The sequence below is a fragment of the Mizuhopecten yessoensis genome, unplaced genomic scaffold (assembly GCF_002113885.1).
Source record: "Mizuhopecten yessoensis strain PY_sf001 unplaced genomic scaffold, ASM211388v2 scaffold10917, whole genome shotgun sequence".
NCBI lineage: Eukaryota > Metazoa > Mollusca > Bivalvia > Pectinida > Pectinidae > Mizuhopecten > Mizuhopecten yessoensis.
Window position 1 is genome coordinate 774,894 of NW_018408786.1, and position 15,826 is coordinate 790,719.

Sequence of the window (15,826 nt, forward strand, 5' to 3'; positions counted from 1 at the left end):
TGATATAAAAAGCATATATATGTATTTCTTAAAAAAGCTGACTCATGATACATGAAATGTTTCAATGAAAACCATTATCAATGGGTATACTTCTTATCATTGTATTGGTCAAACTGATAAAAAAAAAATGTTGTTTTTTTGTTGTAAAAAAGCACCCTCTTTAATTTATTCCCATTGGTTTTAATGGCCCACAATAAAGAATACATTTACAACAAACGTTTTTTATCATGGCAGCCGATTATGAAGAACAATGATAAACACAGTTTTACTGCGATTAAGTTGTTCGTCTTATTACATGTTTGATTTTAGCAATTCATGCAATCAGAAGTTTAGGTGGTTCTTTAAAAAGGGTCATAAAACCACAAAACTGTTTTTCTGAATCTATGGATGTATACCATATTAAAATCCACAATTACATGTCGCATTTCATTATGTTAACTAAAAGTCCAGATAGTTTGTCCACAGTATTATTGACTAGTTTAAAAATAAATTCAGATTTAGACATAGCGATGATCTCACAAGTATCCAATAAGCTGCATGAACTGTCCAATAAGTTTGACCAACTGTTCAATAAGTTACCCACCTATCTTATAAGTGCTTAACTTATTGGACAGTTGTGACATCACAGCCTAGAGAACAGATAACTGATAAACGGCATCAAAAAGATCCAAGTGTTACACATGGCATCACAAGTGATACAAATCCCCTCGCATTCACACATTGTGACATATGTAAGAAGAAATGAAGTTGATGACAAAGTTTTTTCTAAAAAAAAATCCTAAAAAATAGTAACAGTGACCTTGACCTTCAATGTACAAATCAGAAAGGAGAAGTTGTTCAAAGCACTGCCACACCAAACACTTGTATGAAGTTTCATGAAACTCCATTGAGGAATGAAGTTGATAGAGCGATGACAAATCTTTTACAAAAAATAGTAAAAGTGACCTTGACCTTTAACACAGTAAGCTGAAACGCAAACTTGTTCAAGGTATTGTCATCCCAAACACTGCTATCAAGTTTAATGAAAATTCTGTTCAGGAATGAAGTTGGTAGAGCGATGACAATGTTTTTTCTAAAAGTAGTAACAGTGACCTTGACCTTGAACATAGAAACTGGAAATGCAAACTTGTCCAAGGCATTGCCGTACTTAACACTTGCAAAAAGTTTCACAAAAATCCTTTCAGTAACGAAGTCGCTAGAGTAACGACAAAGTTTTTTCTCAATTTTCTCAAAATAGTAACAGTGACATTGACCTTCAATATAGAAACCCGAAAAGCGAACTTGTTTAAAGTATTGTCATACTATATATGCACTTGTATGAAGTTTCATGAAATTCTGTTGGTGAATGAGGTCACTAGAGCGATGATGAAGATTGTAACATACATACGTATGTATGGAATCCTATATCTCCTCAAACTTTCGTCGCGAGGGGATACTAACAGTGAATATATCAGATTGTCACTAAATTGTTATCTCATATTTAATGGAAACAAATCTTGAATCTATATATGGTATATTGTCAACATTTTAATGTCATAATATAATCTGAAAGTGTGATGTCATTTCATTTTCAATTTATGAGCTCACAATTGGTGATGTCCTAATATATCATAGGCATATTCACTGAATATCATGGTAACTTTGTGATAGCTACATATACATACCATTTGTAAGTACACGTACGGATTGAAGCAACATTCTGGCACATTTACCTGAACGTCATGTTGATTTTATGAATATATTATGGTATCATATCGTATGTATATCATATAAGTAAAGCAACATAATGAAACAGCTATAATTATATTTAACGTCAAAAGGATCTTTTATATGAACATATCATGGTAAATGGATAATAAATAGATACCGTATTGCACAACACGAGAAATATCAGCACCGGTATTACCTCCTTAGGAGCAAACAGTATAAAAATAAGGCAACATTGTCAATGTGTATCACAAATATGAAATAAACATGAACTACAACAGTTATAAACATAATAATTACATGGCTTGTTTGTATACATGTATATCACTGGCTTTAAAAGATCCCGACAATTTCATTGATGAAATCAAATGTAATTTATGACCTATACCAACCCAACACATTTAAAAGCAACCCACGCATATATTGGTGATTAATACAAAATGTAAAATGTAAAAAAAATATCATCCGCAAAAATTACCTGGCAAAATGTTGACTCACAACAAAGTATGTGAGGTTAGGTTGGACTCAACGAAATTGTCCCTAACGTAGCTATAAGTGTACCATATCATTAACTTATAACTACTCGTGTAAAATATGACAGTTTATGTTACAAAATTCCACTTGCAGTCTTATTAGCCATATATAGCTATAGCAAGTGTATAAAGGTAGATAACTCTCACTGAATTCCATACACAGAAGTTTAAAACTAATAAGGAATTCATTATAATTGCACCTCATGATCATGACTGTCATGTGCGATTTCTTCAACATGTACTAAAGTGTAATGTGACTGTTTTTGGTTGTGTACATGTGATCTTGCCAGTGTCTTGGTTGAATTATCATATTCCTGAACATGTATCTATATACTTCCATACCTCATACATGTGATGCCTCGCCCTATTTGAGCCTCCTCTATTTTTTCTTATCTATTTTTTAGATACCAACTCCCATTTGTAATTGATTTTCTTCGGTTTATAAAGCATTGGATCAAATGCAGTTATGTGAACAAATCTTTATATATGAGTAATTTGTTCAATATAAAAGAAAATTCATTACTCGGATTCTGGAAAAAGAATGCTTGCAATGAAAATCTCCCTACTAACCTGTGGCAGAGAAATCTCCTTATTTTACTTTCTGATGTTATCACATGTATGTACCATATATTTTATCAAACGGAGTCACAGAGACTTTCGTTGGATTTTGTATAAGTTCTAAACATGATTTTCAAAATGTTGATGAATCCCATATTTATTTAAAAGATAAAGTGCATTTTTTAAATCTGGGTGAGTCTTGCAGGAAAAAGCATGCATCCAAGCTTTTTTGCATCTTAAAGTGTTACCTATGATTTGAAAGATTTTTATTTTTTTTCGAAATTATAAATTCCTTCAATTAAGGGGTCCTTGCATGCCCTGTAAGCAAAAAGAATTAGATGAAAAGGTTTCAAGTTCCAATGATGGGTAATGTTCAGCTATAGCTGGTGTTTGTTTTCCAAATCTATATGTTAGCAGACAAAAATTCCACAACAATAACTGTTCATTTTTTGTTCGTTTCATGTTAATGACAGACATTCTAATAATTTTCTGTCCATATTCATCAGCAGGTTCACATAGCATAGCAGACAAAAATTCCACAACAATCACAGTTCATTTTTTTTCGTTTCTTGTTGATGACAGACATTCTGATAATTTTCTGTCCATATTCATAAGCAGGTTCACATATCTATATAGTTACTATGGAAATATGGTCACAGAAAAATGACAATAGAATTGAAAGTGAGAACAAGGCTGAAGCTAAAGGCATCAAAATACAGAATAGTTATCAAGTAATTATGTAACTGACAATGGACCATATAATTATTGTTATACAGATTAATCAATTTATTAACATCAAGAAGATGTTTGAATACTGAACAAATAATACTGGCAAAAACATGCATGTGGAATATATTTGTAATTCTGTTCAATGAAGTTCACAGTCATGTTTTCTTGATTTGATTCATATTTACTAACTATAAAATACAAGCAATTCATCATACAATCGCTTTTGTAAAATTTCTTTTTTTCTTTTTTTAGTTTGATCAAAATCAATGGCAAGCTTCACACCCATCAAAGTGTTTATTTGGTAGAGGTATCAATCAAGACAGCATCAGAGTAGGTCCTTAAATTGATTTGCTGCTTGTCGACCGTTCTGAAGAAGTCCGCTAATGGGGCGAAATTGTTCAACAATTGCAAGCATCAGGTAAATTGAAGCAACTTACTCTGATGCTGTTGTGACTGATACCTCTTTAATAGACAAGAATTACGCGTAACTGTATGTGTCGCCTGTCCCGCTTTGTCAATATAATAAGCATTTGACATAGTACATAAGGAAACGAACCTAAACGCAAAATCACAACATTGATTTTTTTTAAGTCCAGAAATTTCAGGTTTTTATCCGAAAAAGTGCAGAAATCCATGAAATGTTTTTAGAGTAATAGGCTCTACTACCCATGATACATGTATGATTGAGGTTTGGTTGGTGTAGCTCTTATACTTTGTCAGAAAGAGCCTAATATGCAAGAGCTAAACGCAAACCCTTAACGTTGAGTTTTTTTCTAAGTCCAGAAATTTGAGGTATTTACCAAAAAAATGCAGAAATCAATGAAATGTTTTTAGTGCAGTAGGCTCCACTACCCATGCTTCATCTATGATCGAGGTTTTGTTGGTGTAGTTTTGTCAGAAACAGAGCTAAACGCAAAACCTTAACATTGTTGATGCCGCCGTCGTGGTTGGAAAAGCAACGCCCATGTGTCTTTCCGACATCCATCGTAGGCACACAAAAATTGATATATTTCTTAAAGCTTGATACAATTTCAAAAGGCAAGAAAATATCATCAGTTGGAGCTCTGATTACATGTATATATATAAACAAGCAGTAATGATTTAAAGATGTACATGTATGTATGTAAAAAAAATCATAAATACAAAGTTGTAAATTTTGAAATACAATTTCCAATTACAATGCAGTCCTCATAGGCTCTAGCTCAGATTCATTATTCAAAATAATCAATTCATATGGACAACATTGTGGCAGACCAATCTTATTGCACAACCAGCCGTAAAAACCTTTTTCGAAGTCCAAGAACTCCGCATGCCAGCTCAGGTAAAACCACGAAAGCTGGACAAACGCAGCAAAAAACGCAACACCGATGGACGACAACCCCACAGTGAATGGGAATGTCAATATAAGCACAGGACAAATTGATACTTTGTGCCAGATTGATTTTTCTTCACTGAAGTAGATATAGAGATTGTACCACGATGACGCTCCATAGTAGAAGGCTACACACATTGATGCTATGAAGGCTGCTGGGATACAAATCACAGAGAATAAGACAACATGCGGACCGCTCTTCTTGCCAATAAACTCACTTGATTCCTCATCATTTTCATTATTTGAAGAAGGAAGATGCATAGGCTCCATTTCTATATCGGTTGATTCTATAGCTATTATCTCTGAACTTGTATTAAGGTTGTCTCCCTTGGACCTTACATTTTTTGAATTTATAAGATTTTTACTTTCATCTTTCGTGACATCTTCGTCGAGGTTATGATCCTGATCTCGACTGTTTCTATCCTCCGTGGGGTCCTCTGGAATGTCAGTCAATGGAAGAGAAGATTTGTGAAGTTTTGATTGTTGCTCTGTTAAGTCATTTTTAGGCTTATCTGCAGAATCCTCTGTACTGTTCTCCATATCAATAGTACAAATGTATATGTAATTATAAACAGATGCTTACTTCAACTTTCTGTAATGTAATGGTTCACCATATCTTCCAATGTACCATACAGCTCCTTGTTCAGATAAGACTCCCCATCCTGTAAACATAAAAACAGAATTTGTACCTATTTACTCCTGAATTTGCATTCAAATTTTTACACTGCAAAATGACTATACGCTAGATTCGTTCTTTTCTACTGATGTATTATTTGGATGATGCAGATGAAATATACATGTAACAGAGGTCAATTTTTTCTTCAATGCCTGCGATAGGAGTCGAACTCTGACCTCTGGCTTACTATTACTTAGTCTTACGCTGTACCGAATGACCGAAAGATAAATTCTCCCTAGCCAAGTCAGTAGGAAGCAGCTAGTATTTTACCAGGGTGACATACTCCTCCTCCAGGAAAGAACTTTAGCAATTCTTGTGAAAGTATCGCTGAGTATATTTGTCTATATTACCTGGGTCCATATGTGGGTGTCAATGGGACAGAGATCATTATTTTCTTTCAATGTCTGCAATAGGAGTCAAACCCAGGACCTCTAGCTTTCTAGTCTTACGCTCTACCGAATGAGCTAAAGAGAAATTCTCCCTAGCCGAGTCGGTAGGAAGCGGCTAGTATTTACTATTTTACCAGGGTGACATATTACATATGTAGAAACAACCATGCCATACAAATCTTCGTTTTCATTTCTGACAGCAGAAAAATATAACAGGAGATCTTTGTGCAGGTTAGTGCAGGAAACTGATGGTTAGATCATGATATATGTTTGATTAACCGTACCATGGCCATTAGAAACCAATGATGTGTTGCCCTACAGGAGGATCTACATATATCTATATATACACTGACTGGATTCTTTTCTGTGGACATTGATACATGGTCACCTAAGGGTAGAAGGTCATAATAAGGGTAAGCTATATAAATTCATTGATAATGTATAGTTAGTAGCTAGTTGGCCCTACTACATTGTGGAAGGGTCAACCACTGATGCCAACCTCTAGCATAATCACCTAACAATATTAGCATAAATACTGATATTGGTCAATGGAATATAAATGACCATGCTAGGAGGCTTGGTTAAAAGGTTATACTCAATTTATTTTGCTTCTTTTAAACTGGTTGGGCACCTCTCATTGGTTATAGTTTTGCTTTTGGGTAACAATTACTGTTTACAGTAACAATTTTATTACTGAAAGGGGAATTAAAGTGAAATAAAAACATGTAACATGACAAGCTGTATCACCTCCATTGCTTATAATGGGGTGTTACGTGTAGAATAAGAATAATATTAACTTATACAATGTACATGTATAGAACATAGAAATGTCCATGCTCACCTGCAGTCACATTTGCACTGGCCTGGATGCTCCCAAGGACTTTGCACTGTAGTCAATGGAGAACAAAGTCAGTTATATTTGTTATTTTAACAAGATTTACTCATCAGAATTGTTTAATTGCTACCCGCGTGCATGATCATAACCCATATTAGGTGTTGCGTCCAACCTGTTGAAAAGATGTTTGCGAATTCGGGAGAAGTGGTAAAAAGAACGTATATACTCCCACTCTTTTTTCACTTTATATTAAAAAATGCATTTTTCTGAGGTAGGTTATAATAATTAATACAAGAATTATTTCTACATATATAAAGCTTTAGTGTTGCTATTGCTTGCATTTGTTTCAATCGGAAATATTGAGTGGCCAAATAAAAAAAAAATGGTTCAGTGATAATCTTATGGTGTGACAATAATCTTATTTTTTGAAGAGTTAACAAAACCCTTCCCGGTTTTAATTCATTATACAGCGTTTCTCAATCTTTTAAGAATAATACGTATTTTCTTTAGATGAAATAAATACCAACTTACTGAAACGAAATGTCTTTCTGCCAACAAAAAAAAGTTTAACACTGTTGAATTCGTTCTTGACATGTAAATGTAATTCAAGGTTTAGATAAAACATTTAGTTGACGCAGATTATCTGAGTCAGATTCCATTCGGATACCCTTGGATGTTTACCTTAGTAGCAACAATGATTAACATTATTTACTTCCGCTGATCTCGAGACGGTAAGCACACGAAATGTCAGCCTTCTCATAAAATATTGTTTTTTTTAAACACTTTTTGTTGGTTTTATGCACATGTCAGTTGGTTGATAAAAGTTATTTTTATAAAACGTCCCCGCCAGATGTAAATATGTGGACAGACGTTGTCCTACTCGGTATCTTATCTGACCTGTTACTGTAATGTAAATGGGGTCTGTCAATAATCTGTCAATCTGCACATTATCATATAGCGGACGGCATCTGTGATTACTGTGAATCATGTGATGTAGCCATTTATAAAACATTATGTGCTCAGCTCATGTATATAGAGTGATATTTAAACATTTGCATGCATATTATAGTACAAAAGTTGTCTGAATTCCTTGGTTATTTCCCAGGAGTTATTGTACTCTTTCTATGATGGGATAAACATCAAAGACTGTTTACTGTTGGGTGGGTCAATGATGACTACTATAGTTTTAATGATTGACTCGTTTATTATATGCTTATAATTTAATATCATATTTAATAGCATGACTTGTACTGATGCTGGATATTACTTTATAATTTTGTCATTAAACTCAGCCGTATTACAGGACAGGACAAAAATCATTGGGACTGCTGGCCTGTGGCCAGTACATTTGGTTTGTGGGCAACTGAAAATATCAACATAGACAGGGATGTGTACACATCCCTGACATGGACCATGACATTTTTTTAGACAGTTATATCTACAATATGTACAATATCATTGATATGATGATGATGAATGAACAATATTGTATATTAATATACTGATGATTATCCAATATATCATATATATATCAATTGATATACTGATGACGAGTGTACAATATTGTACATTTTTATGCTGACAAGGAGTCAAGTGTACACTATTGTATATTCTAACGTTGGTGAGTGTACAATATTGTATGTTTATACACTGATGAGGGGTGTACAATACTGTATGTAATGTTCATTTGCTGGGATACAATTTTAGCTTGGATCAATACTGATACTTTTTGATGCTGTAAGCGATGTTGACATTGTATTTCATTTGTTTCATTTTACAGAATTGTGATGTTAACCATCGATTGGAGTGTTGCTTTGGAACCATTTATCAGACCACTGATCTGACTACTGTTGTGATAGGACCTGGATATTAGAAATATGTGACACAAGCTCTGGATTTAATGACATATTGGCAGTTATAATTATTTCCGGTAAGTTTATTATTGTATTTATTATACATTGAGACAGGAATTGGTCATAATTGCATCACAAAGCATGGAATAATTTAAAGGGACTTTATTTGATAGCCAGACTTTTGTTTGATGCAAAATTGTCATTTAGATTCTTCAAAACATATGAGTTCGCATATCTTCCACTCTAATGTTTGTAAATTACTAACTGCCAGCGTTTTTTTAACCTAAATTTTACACCAAATTGTTCCTACATGAATTGGAAAAATATTGATTTTTTTTTTATTAAAAGTGGGAAGATTATTCCTGATTTTTTCTTCATTTTGGGAAAGTCAGGTACTTTTTAGCCAGGGGAATCGGAGCAGCCGGTTTCTATATTTGGCTGTAAAACTAGGCAAAAAAAATCAATGACAGCATGGCTGAATCCAGTGTTTGTTTGACCAGTGATCACTAAATTCACACGAAGGGTAGAGGACAGTCATTGCATGTACTTCAATTGGATGAGTTATCACAACTTTTTGGCAGCCAGGATTATTTTTTGTATTGATGGACACTCTAATTTAGGTAAATGTTCAATCAAATATTGTAAGACCACACCAGTATAGCAGATTCCTGCCTATAAAGGCCACCTTTGTATAGTGAATAACTTACTATAAAGACCCCTTATGTACAATTAATACCTGTCTATAAAGACCCCCTATGTTTAGTCAATATCTGTCTACAAAGACCACATCAGTAAAGCCGATTCCTGCCTATAAATGCCACCTTTTTATAATGAATAACTTGCTATAAAGACCCTTTATGTACAATTAATACCTGTATATAAAGACCCCTATGTTTAGTCAATATCTGTCTACAAAGACCACATCATTAAAGCCAATTCCTGCCTATAAAGGCCACCTTTGTATAGTGAATAACTTACTATAAAGACCCTTTATGTACAATTACTACCTGTCTATAAAGTCCCTTTTGTTTAGTCAATATCTGTCTACAAAGACCACATCAGTATAACCGATTCTTGCCTATAAAGGTCACCTTTGTATAGTGAATAACTTGCTATAAAGACCCCTTATGTACAATTAATACCTGTCTATAAAGACCACCTATGTTTAGTCAATATCTGTCTACAAAGACCACATAAGTATAATGGATTCTTGCCTATAAGGGTCACCTTTGTATAGTGAATAACTTGCTATAAAGACCCTTTATGTACAATTAATACCTGTCTATAAAGACTCCCCTATGTTTAGTCAATATCTGTCTACAAAGACCACACCAGTATAGCAGATTCCTGCCTATAAAGGTCACCTTTGTATAGTGAATAACTTGCTATAAAGACCCTTTATGTACAATTAATACCTGTGTATAAAGACCCCCCTATGTTTAGTCAATATCTGTCTACAAAGACCACATCAGTATAACCGATTCTTGTCTATAAAGGTCACTTTTGTATTGTGAATAACTTCCTATAAAGACCCCTTATATTGTGCAGTGAATATTTGTCTGTAAAGGCCACATTTGTTTAGTAATATAAATACCTCATGTCTTTAAAGGCCACCTCTGTATTTCAAATACATGTACCTGTAACATGGCTTACCTCTGTTTAGCGAATACAGTTCTTGTCTATTAATGGTATAGATCCTTTATATATATAGCTACATATCTCTAAAGTACAGCAATTCAATAAGTAGGACATACTCTATATACATGTACAAGGAAATTTCTTCCACAGTTTAATTAACTTGCTCCTATTTTGTCCCCCATAATGAGGGATACTTCATCATGACATCGTATATAAGTACTGTACGTACACAGCACACTAATATACCAATTACATGTGAAGGGCAAAATGCACATATAGTGATTACAGATATTACAAATGAATGGCAAATATTTCTTATATTAATTATCATACAGTATTACTTAATTGTATTAAAACCAGTGTGTGAACACCATCTGTCTACAATAATGAACACACAGAATTGCTGTCGTATACATGTTTAAACACACACATCATGTATCTTAAACAAAATACAGAGTCAGTGATACGAAAATTGTTGCTGAGTAGGTGGCCACTGTGTAAGTCCCATGGTATTAATTGATTCTACTAGGACAGCTGCTGCCACCACTGTACACCTGATACATACATGGTATGGTGGTGATATAGGGGCTGTATAACACACTATATTGACAGCTAGGTGGCAGGTTTGGGTACTGCAGTAGATGGAGTAGGTCGGCTTTGCCCTTTAACAAGTTTATGTTATTCTTGCATTGTTGCTCAACTTCATGTCCTTGGAGAAAGGTAATTGACAGGTCAAGGTTGTGTGTTTACTGTTTCTGACCTGTTGTTTTAAGGTGGTATGGTAGTTACTTCAAAAACAGAGCCGGAAATTGAGAGTCACAACAGACAGAACACAATAGCACACTGTACAAATGATGTCCTATAGTAATCATTTAATAATTGTATCAAAATTATAACATAAATGTCGGAGTCCTATATCCTAAAAAATAACAGGCTTTATACAGAATAACGATATAAATAACGACAGGCCAAAAATTAGATCTGTGTTTTTCCACTTTTTCTTCCTTATTACCTGATGTGAAGTTGTGTCTCCCTTAAAAGAATTAAAGCCTATATCAAGAGACCAATACAGCCTGATGTCCTGTACCAGTTATAGATGGGATATTCACCACATACATGTTTGTGTCAGAGGAATGTGTGTATATACAATCTAGAATCGACAAAGCCTGTTGTTTATGGGTGCTGTATATGTAAGGTAGCAGAATACAGTAGAAATGGCCCGACTCTGATAAACAAGGCACATGTCGAGGAAATGTAAACACAGCGGATTTACCCTACACAACACATGTATACATGTATATATATTTGTAAACTGCATTACATTTACAATACATATAAAGCACTGAGAAGTGTATAAACCTCTTTTTTCTATGTATGTCACTTGTGTGAAAACCATGGTTACCACATCAAAAATGACCAAAAAATGCCAAAAAATGCTATTTTTGAAATTAAAGATTACCTACCTGGTTGCAGAATTATCTGGGTCCCAGTAAAATTGTAAAACTTGATTTTTTGCAATTTTGCGTCGTGTGCTGTTGTCAAAATTTTACCTCCTGTAAAGCTAGCTTTTCATGTGTACGCACCCTTTCGTATTATGGCCAAAATTTTATTCTCGAACCAAAGAAATCTTCTTTCTTTTTTACAAATGTGAAGCTCACATAGCCCACTTCATCATGCTTATACCAATTTTAATACAGTTTTATTTTTATAATTTTTTTACATATCATTATACAGGGGTTAGCCGTTTTACAAAAATATCACCCATGGCCACAACCCTCTACTGTACACTGCTACCTAAGGCAGGAGTGCTGTAGTTCAATTTGTTTTTCATTTGGCTGGTCAGCATTAGGAATTAAATAAAAGTTGCTGTCATTTCTCCGATTGAAAATGATCACGCACAGGAACTGCAGATGGAGGGTTTGTTTGATGCACGTCTGTAACCAGTACATTTATTGATTTTATAACGCAGATAGGCACGAAAACAAAAAACAAACAGTTATCATTTGCTGGGTGATGTTGTTAGATTTTACGGGCATAGATAGGCCTGGAAGTGTGAACACTTTCTTCCAAATTGATTTTTGTATGCATCATTGCGTGAAATTAAAAAGACATTTAAAGTAATATAGCACCGATTTCTGGAGTCAAAGCTTTCACTGGATCTCTGTACAATACATCAACTATAGATAATTGCACTATCATCAGTTTTTGCAAGATTTATAGATATAGAGTAGAGCAAAAGTTTAATTTGAAATAGGCACTGTAATTTTAGAAATGCTATATGTATTCATTTCCTGAGATTAAAATAATAATTGTCAAGTTATGCCGAGCCTAAAAAAAATCGTTTTGTAATTATGATGAACTTGATATTCAAGCATCACAATGTTGCATAGCAGATTTGTTTTATTATGTGTTCAACACACAATTAGCTTTCCTGGAGATAATTGAATTGTTTTGCCAGAGGTAAAATTTGTTTGAAAATTAACACTTATAAATCTACTCTTTGGAAACTCGTGCCAGATTCGGTTCTGTTCTAATGTGAGTGTTAACCCTTTCACCACTGTAGACCAAAATGGACTCATCCAGATCAATGCATTGTAGAGTCTACTAAAGTTACATAGGGGTGAAAGGGTTAATATACAATTCTAATAGTAAACACGATACAGGAAAATTTTAGTTTGACCAGTCATTGTCACCGTACCCAGGTAGATACAGCTAGGTAAATACTTGACCACTTATTACACACGATAATGATAATGATACAATTGACCTTGTCCTACTGACATGCAGTGTGTTTGCATAAGTCAGTTTGTCTCATATTGATGATGATAAAAAAAATAATAATTGAAAAATTTCTTAAAAATATTTATGTTTTTTTTTCATCATTATTACAAGTGAAATAACTAAATTAGAACACGTGGCTGACCTCAACCTCATTAATATACAAAAAGTGGCACGATGACTGCAAAAAACGAAATGGTGTGTGTTTTTGAAGGAAACAAGAGATCATGTCCGCTGAAGGAGAATACATTTTTTCTTGCATACAGGAGGTTTTTGAAAGAAAAAATATCCATCTTTCCAACAGTACTAAGCATTTTCCCGTAGATCAACTAGAAATGTTGTTTTTGATGCAAGAAAGTGAGGTTGGGTCGACTTTTCGACATCAAGAGCTTTCCACCCTTCTTGCATATATATGATCACTGGGGATGCCATTTTTACCTATCTAAACCCCTAAAACATATAAAATTGCTCTGAACACCTTTGTTTAGGTCCAAATATAGCTGTGACAAATTCTCAGGTCCCTGTGAATTAGAGTACCGTAGTGCTATTTCATTAACACGAGTTCCGATACTATGTATAAATGTACCAAGCATAACGCTCACAGGTGTGTTCTTACTTTTCAGCATAGATAGCAATGATTTTAAAGCAAGCAGACTCTATCAATACAATCTGTAACCCTGTATAAACTGGCAAGATACCATATGGTGCCAGTGGTATGGATTAAGACAGGAGAATCTACTGTACAGTACAAGTACTATCGGGGTGCGCATGTGAAGGTGGTTTTACTAAGGGAAGGCCATCTATCTGACAGGACAAGTCAATGGGAGTCGGATGTCTTATCTGTCAGGATTACTCCGTACTGGAAGATTATCTATCCTGGGACAGAATTCGGGAGCTGTAGAAACTGACGTTTATAGAATATGTTTTTTGGAGAGGAATAAAGCAATGGAGTAATACATTTTATCATGACATATCCTGATTTTCCAGTAAGTCCACAATATAAGTATAGGGTCATATTTCTTTTTTCATTTCTTTAGAATCAATTACTGAGACACGGTAGTCTAGTGGTACGACGCCGGGCTCGTGACCGAAGGGTTACGGGTTTGAGTCACGGCAGGCACTGTGTTGTATCTTTGAGCAAGATACTTGACTCTGCTTGTTCCAGTCTATTCAGCCGTAAATGAGTACGAGGTTGAGCAGTGCTAGAATTGTTGAATGCTAGCTGTTAGCACCAAAATGGCAGCTGTGGCTGTATGCTCCCCAGAGTGTTGAGAAAGGTATTGGCTGGTTGCAAAGGCCCTATAACCACGGATAATAATTTGTGAACCGCTTCGAGACGACCTACGAACTAAGTTGCGATAAAGCGGTATATAACAACCTCAAATTATTATCATTACAGGTAATAAAACTATAAGTGTCAAGATTAACTATAACCTTGTAATATTAAAGAGTGATTTCTTTTAGAAAATGTGAATTCCTACCATTAGGAAAGTAAATTGCTTATGGTGATTTCATTTTCCAATGATGCAGAAAAGTAATTAAATCAGTAATTTTCAGGACAGTGTCAGTATAACAAGGTTTCAATTTCGTTGGATGTCAGTGTAGGAGGTATAATTATTGTCGTTAAAGGTAGGTATCTAGACATTTTTATGGCCATAAATATCAACAAGTTAACTAAGAATCTGTTTTTGTTTTTACAAAATCATGAAAAAATGTCACCTCTCCCAATCTGAATTTAAGATTAAGTAGATACCCGGTATATATCCCAATTGCACAAAAAAAAAGTCAGTCGACTTGATTTGGTCAGCTGTCGACTTGAAATAGTGAAACAGTGGAAAATATATCCCAACCTCAAGTGAAAGTCTTGCTTTGATCCACTTAGCAGAGCTTGAAAACATATTTGAATTGATTTAAAATTTGAGATGGTGATACACTGTGATATGTAGATGAGTAATAAGGGTTTAAAAAGTGTTTAATGCCAAGGTCACTGTTATAAAAAATAGACCATTGGGGATACCTTCCTAATCTGGGAATCCGAAAGACTACGTAATCTTTTTGAAATTTGACAAAGTGATACGTACACTGTGATATATATAGATATGCAGTAGAGGTACACTGTGATATATAGATATGCAGTGGAGGTTTAAAAAGTTTTAAATGTCAAGGTTAAGGTCACTGTTCATAAAGATAGATAAGATAACGGGGGGGATGGAGGGTGGTTCTGGTCAGGCACATATGGTAAGGTCCTTGCTGACCTGTCAGTGTTCTAGTCAGATTATGTTATATTTGTTTTTAAGTAGGATGGTTGATTTCATTGGTGGAGAGCTGAGCCTAAAACCCCCAAGTGTCTTTAAATACTGGCCATGTGTTGGGATATTGTAGCCTCTCTCAAGGCAATAATTACTTATACCCTGCAAGCAGATTATTGAGGCAACATTCCTGACTTAAGTTACAGCCCTGCAAAGAAATCAATGAGATTGCAGTCCTTGCCTTGCATGGTTGTACAGCCCTGGAAAGAGATTGTCGAGGCTGCAGTCCTTGCCTTGCATTGTAACAGCCCTGCCCAGAGATTATCGAGGCTGCAGTCCTTGCCTTGCATTGTAACAGCCCTGGAAAGAGATTGTCGAGGCTGCAGTCCTTGCCTTGCATTGTAACAGCCATGCAAAGAGATTGTTGAGGCTGCAGTCCTTGCCTTGCATTGTAACAGCCATGTAAAGAGATTGTCGAGGCTGCAGTCCTTGCCTTGCATTGTAACAGC

At 34.8% G+C, this 15,826-nt stretch overlaps 2 protein-coding genes across 9 annotated transcripts in view; one reads left to right on the top strand and one right to left on the bottom strand.

Annotated features, from left to right (window-relative positions):
* Positions 1-4,357: 4,357 nt before the first annotated feature.
* LOC110463582 (transmembrane protein 169-like) lies at positions 4,358-7,365 on the bottom strand. 2 transcript variants are annotated; one of them, XM_021518298.1, is made up of 3 exons: positions 7,331-7,350; positions 6,806-6,851; positions 4,358-5,561 (listed from the first exon to the last, which is right to left on the bottom strand). In XM_021518298.1, the coding sequence occupies exon 3, from the start codon at positions 5,437-5,439 to the stop codon at positions 4,702-4,704; it is 738 nt and encodes a 245-aa protein (XP_021373973.1). In that variant the 5' UTR covers positions 5,440-5,561; positions 6,806-6,851; positions 7,331-7,350; the 3' UTR covers positions 4,358-4,701. The 2 variants fall into 2 exon arrangements, with proteins under 2 accessions (XP_021373973.1, XP_021373974.1); XM_021518299.1 differs by lacking the exon at positions 6,806-6,851 and having other exon boundaries at positions 7,331-7,365.
* Positions 7,366-7,467: 102 nt separating this feature from the next.
* LOC110463575 (TBC1 domain family member 5-like) overlaps positions 7,468-15,826 on the top strand; it is a 60,800-nt gene continuing 52,441 nt past the window's right edge. For 6 of the 7 annotated variants that reach the window (XM_021518279.1, XM_021518285.1, XM_021518286.1 and 3 more), the window contains exons 1-2: positions 7,468-7,530; positions 8,580-8,729. The gene's annotated coding sequence lies outside the window, so the exon portion shown is untranslated. Of the gene's footprint in view, positions 7,546-8,579; positions 8,730-15,826 lie in introns of all 7 variants that reach the window. The other variant, XM_021518280.1, reaches the window with a different exon arrangement.

Coding starts and splice junctions, on each gene's coding strand:
- LOC110463582 (XM_021518299.1), bottom strand. CDS start 5,439: ATGGAGAACAGTACAGAGGATTCTGCAGATAAGCCTAAAAATGACTTA.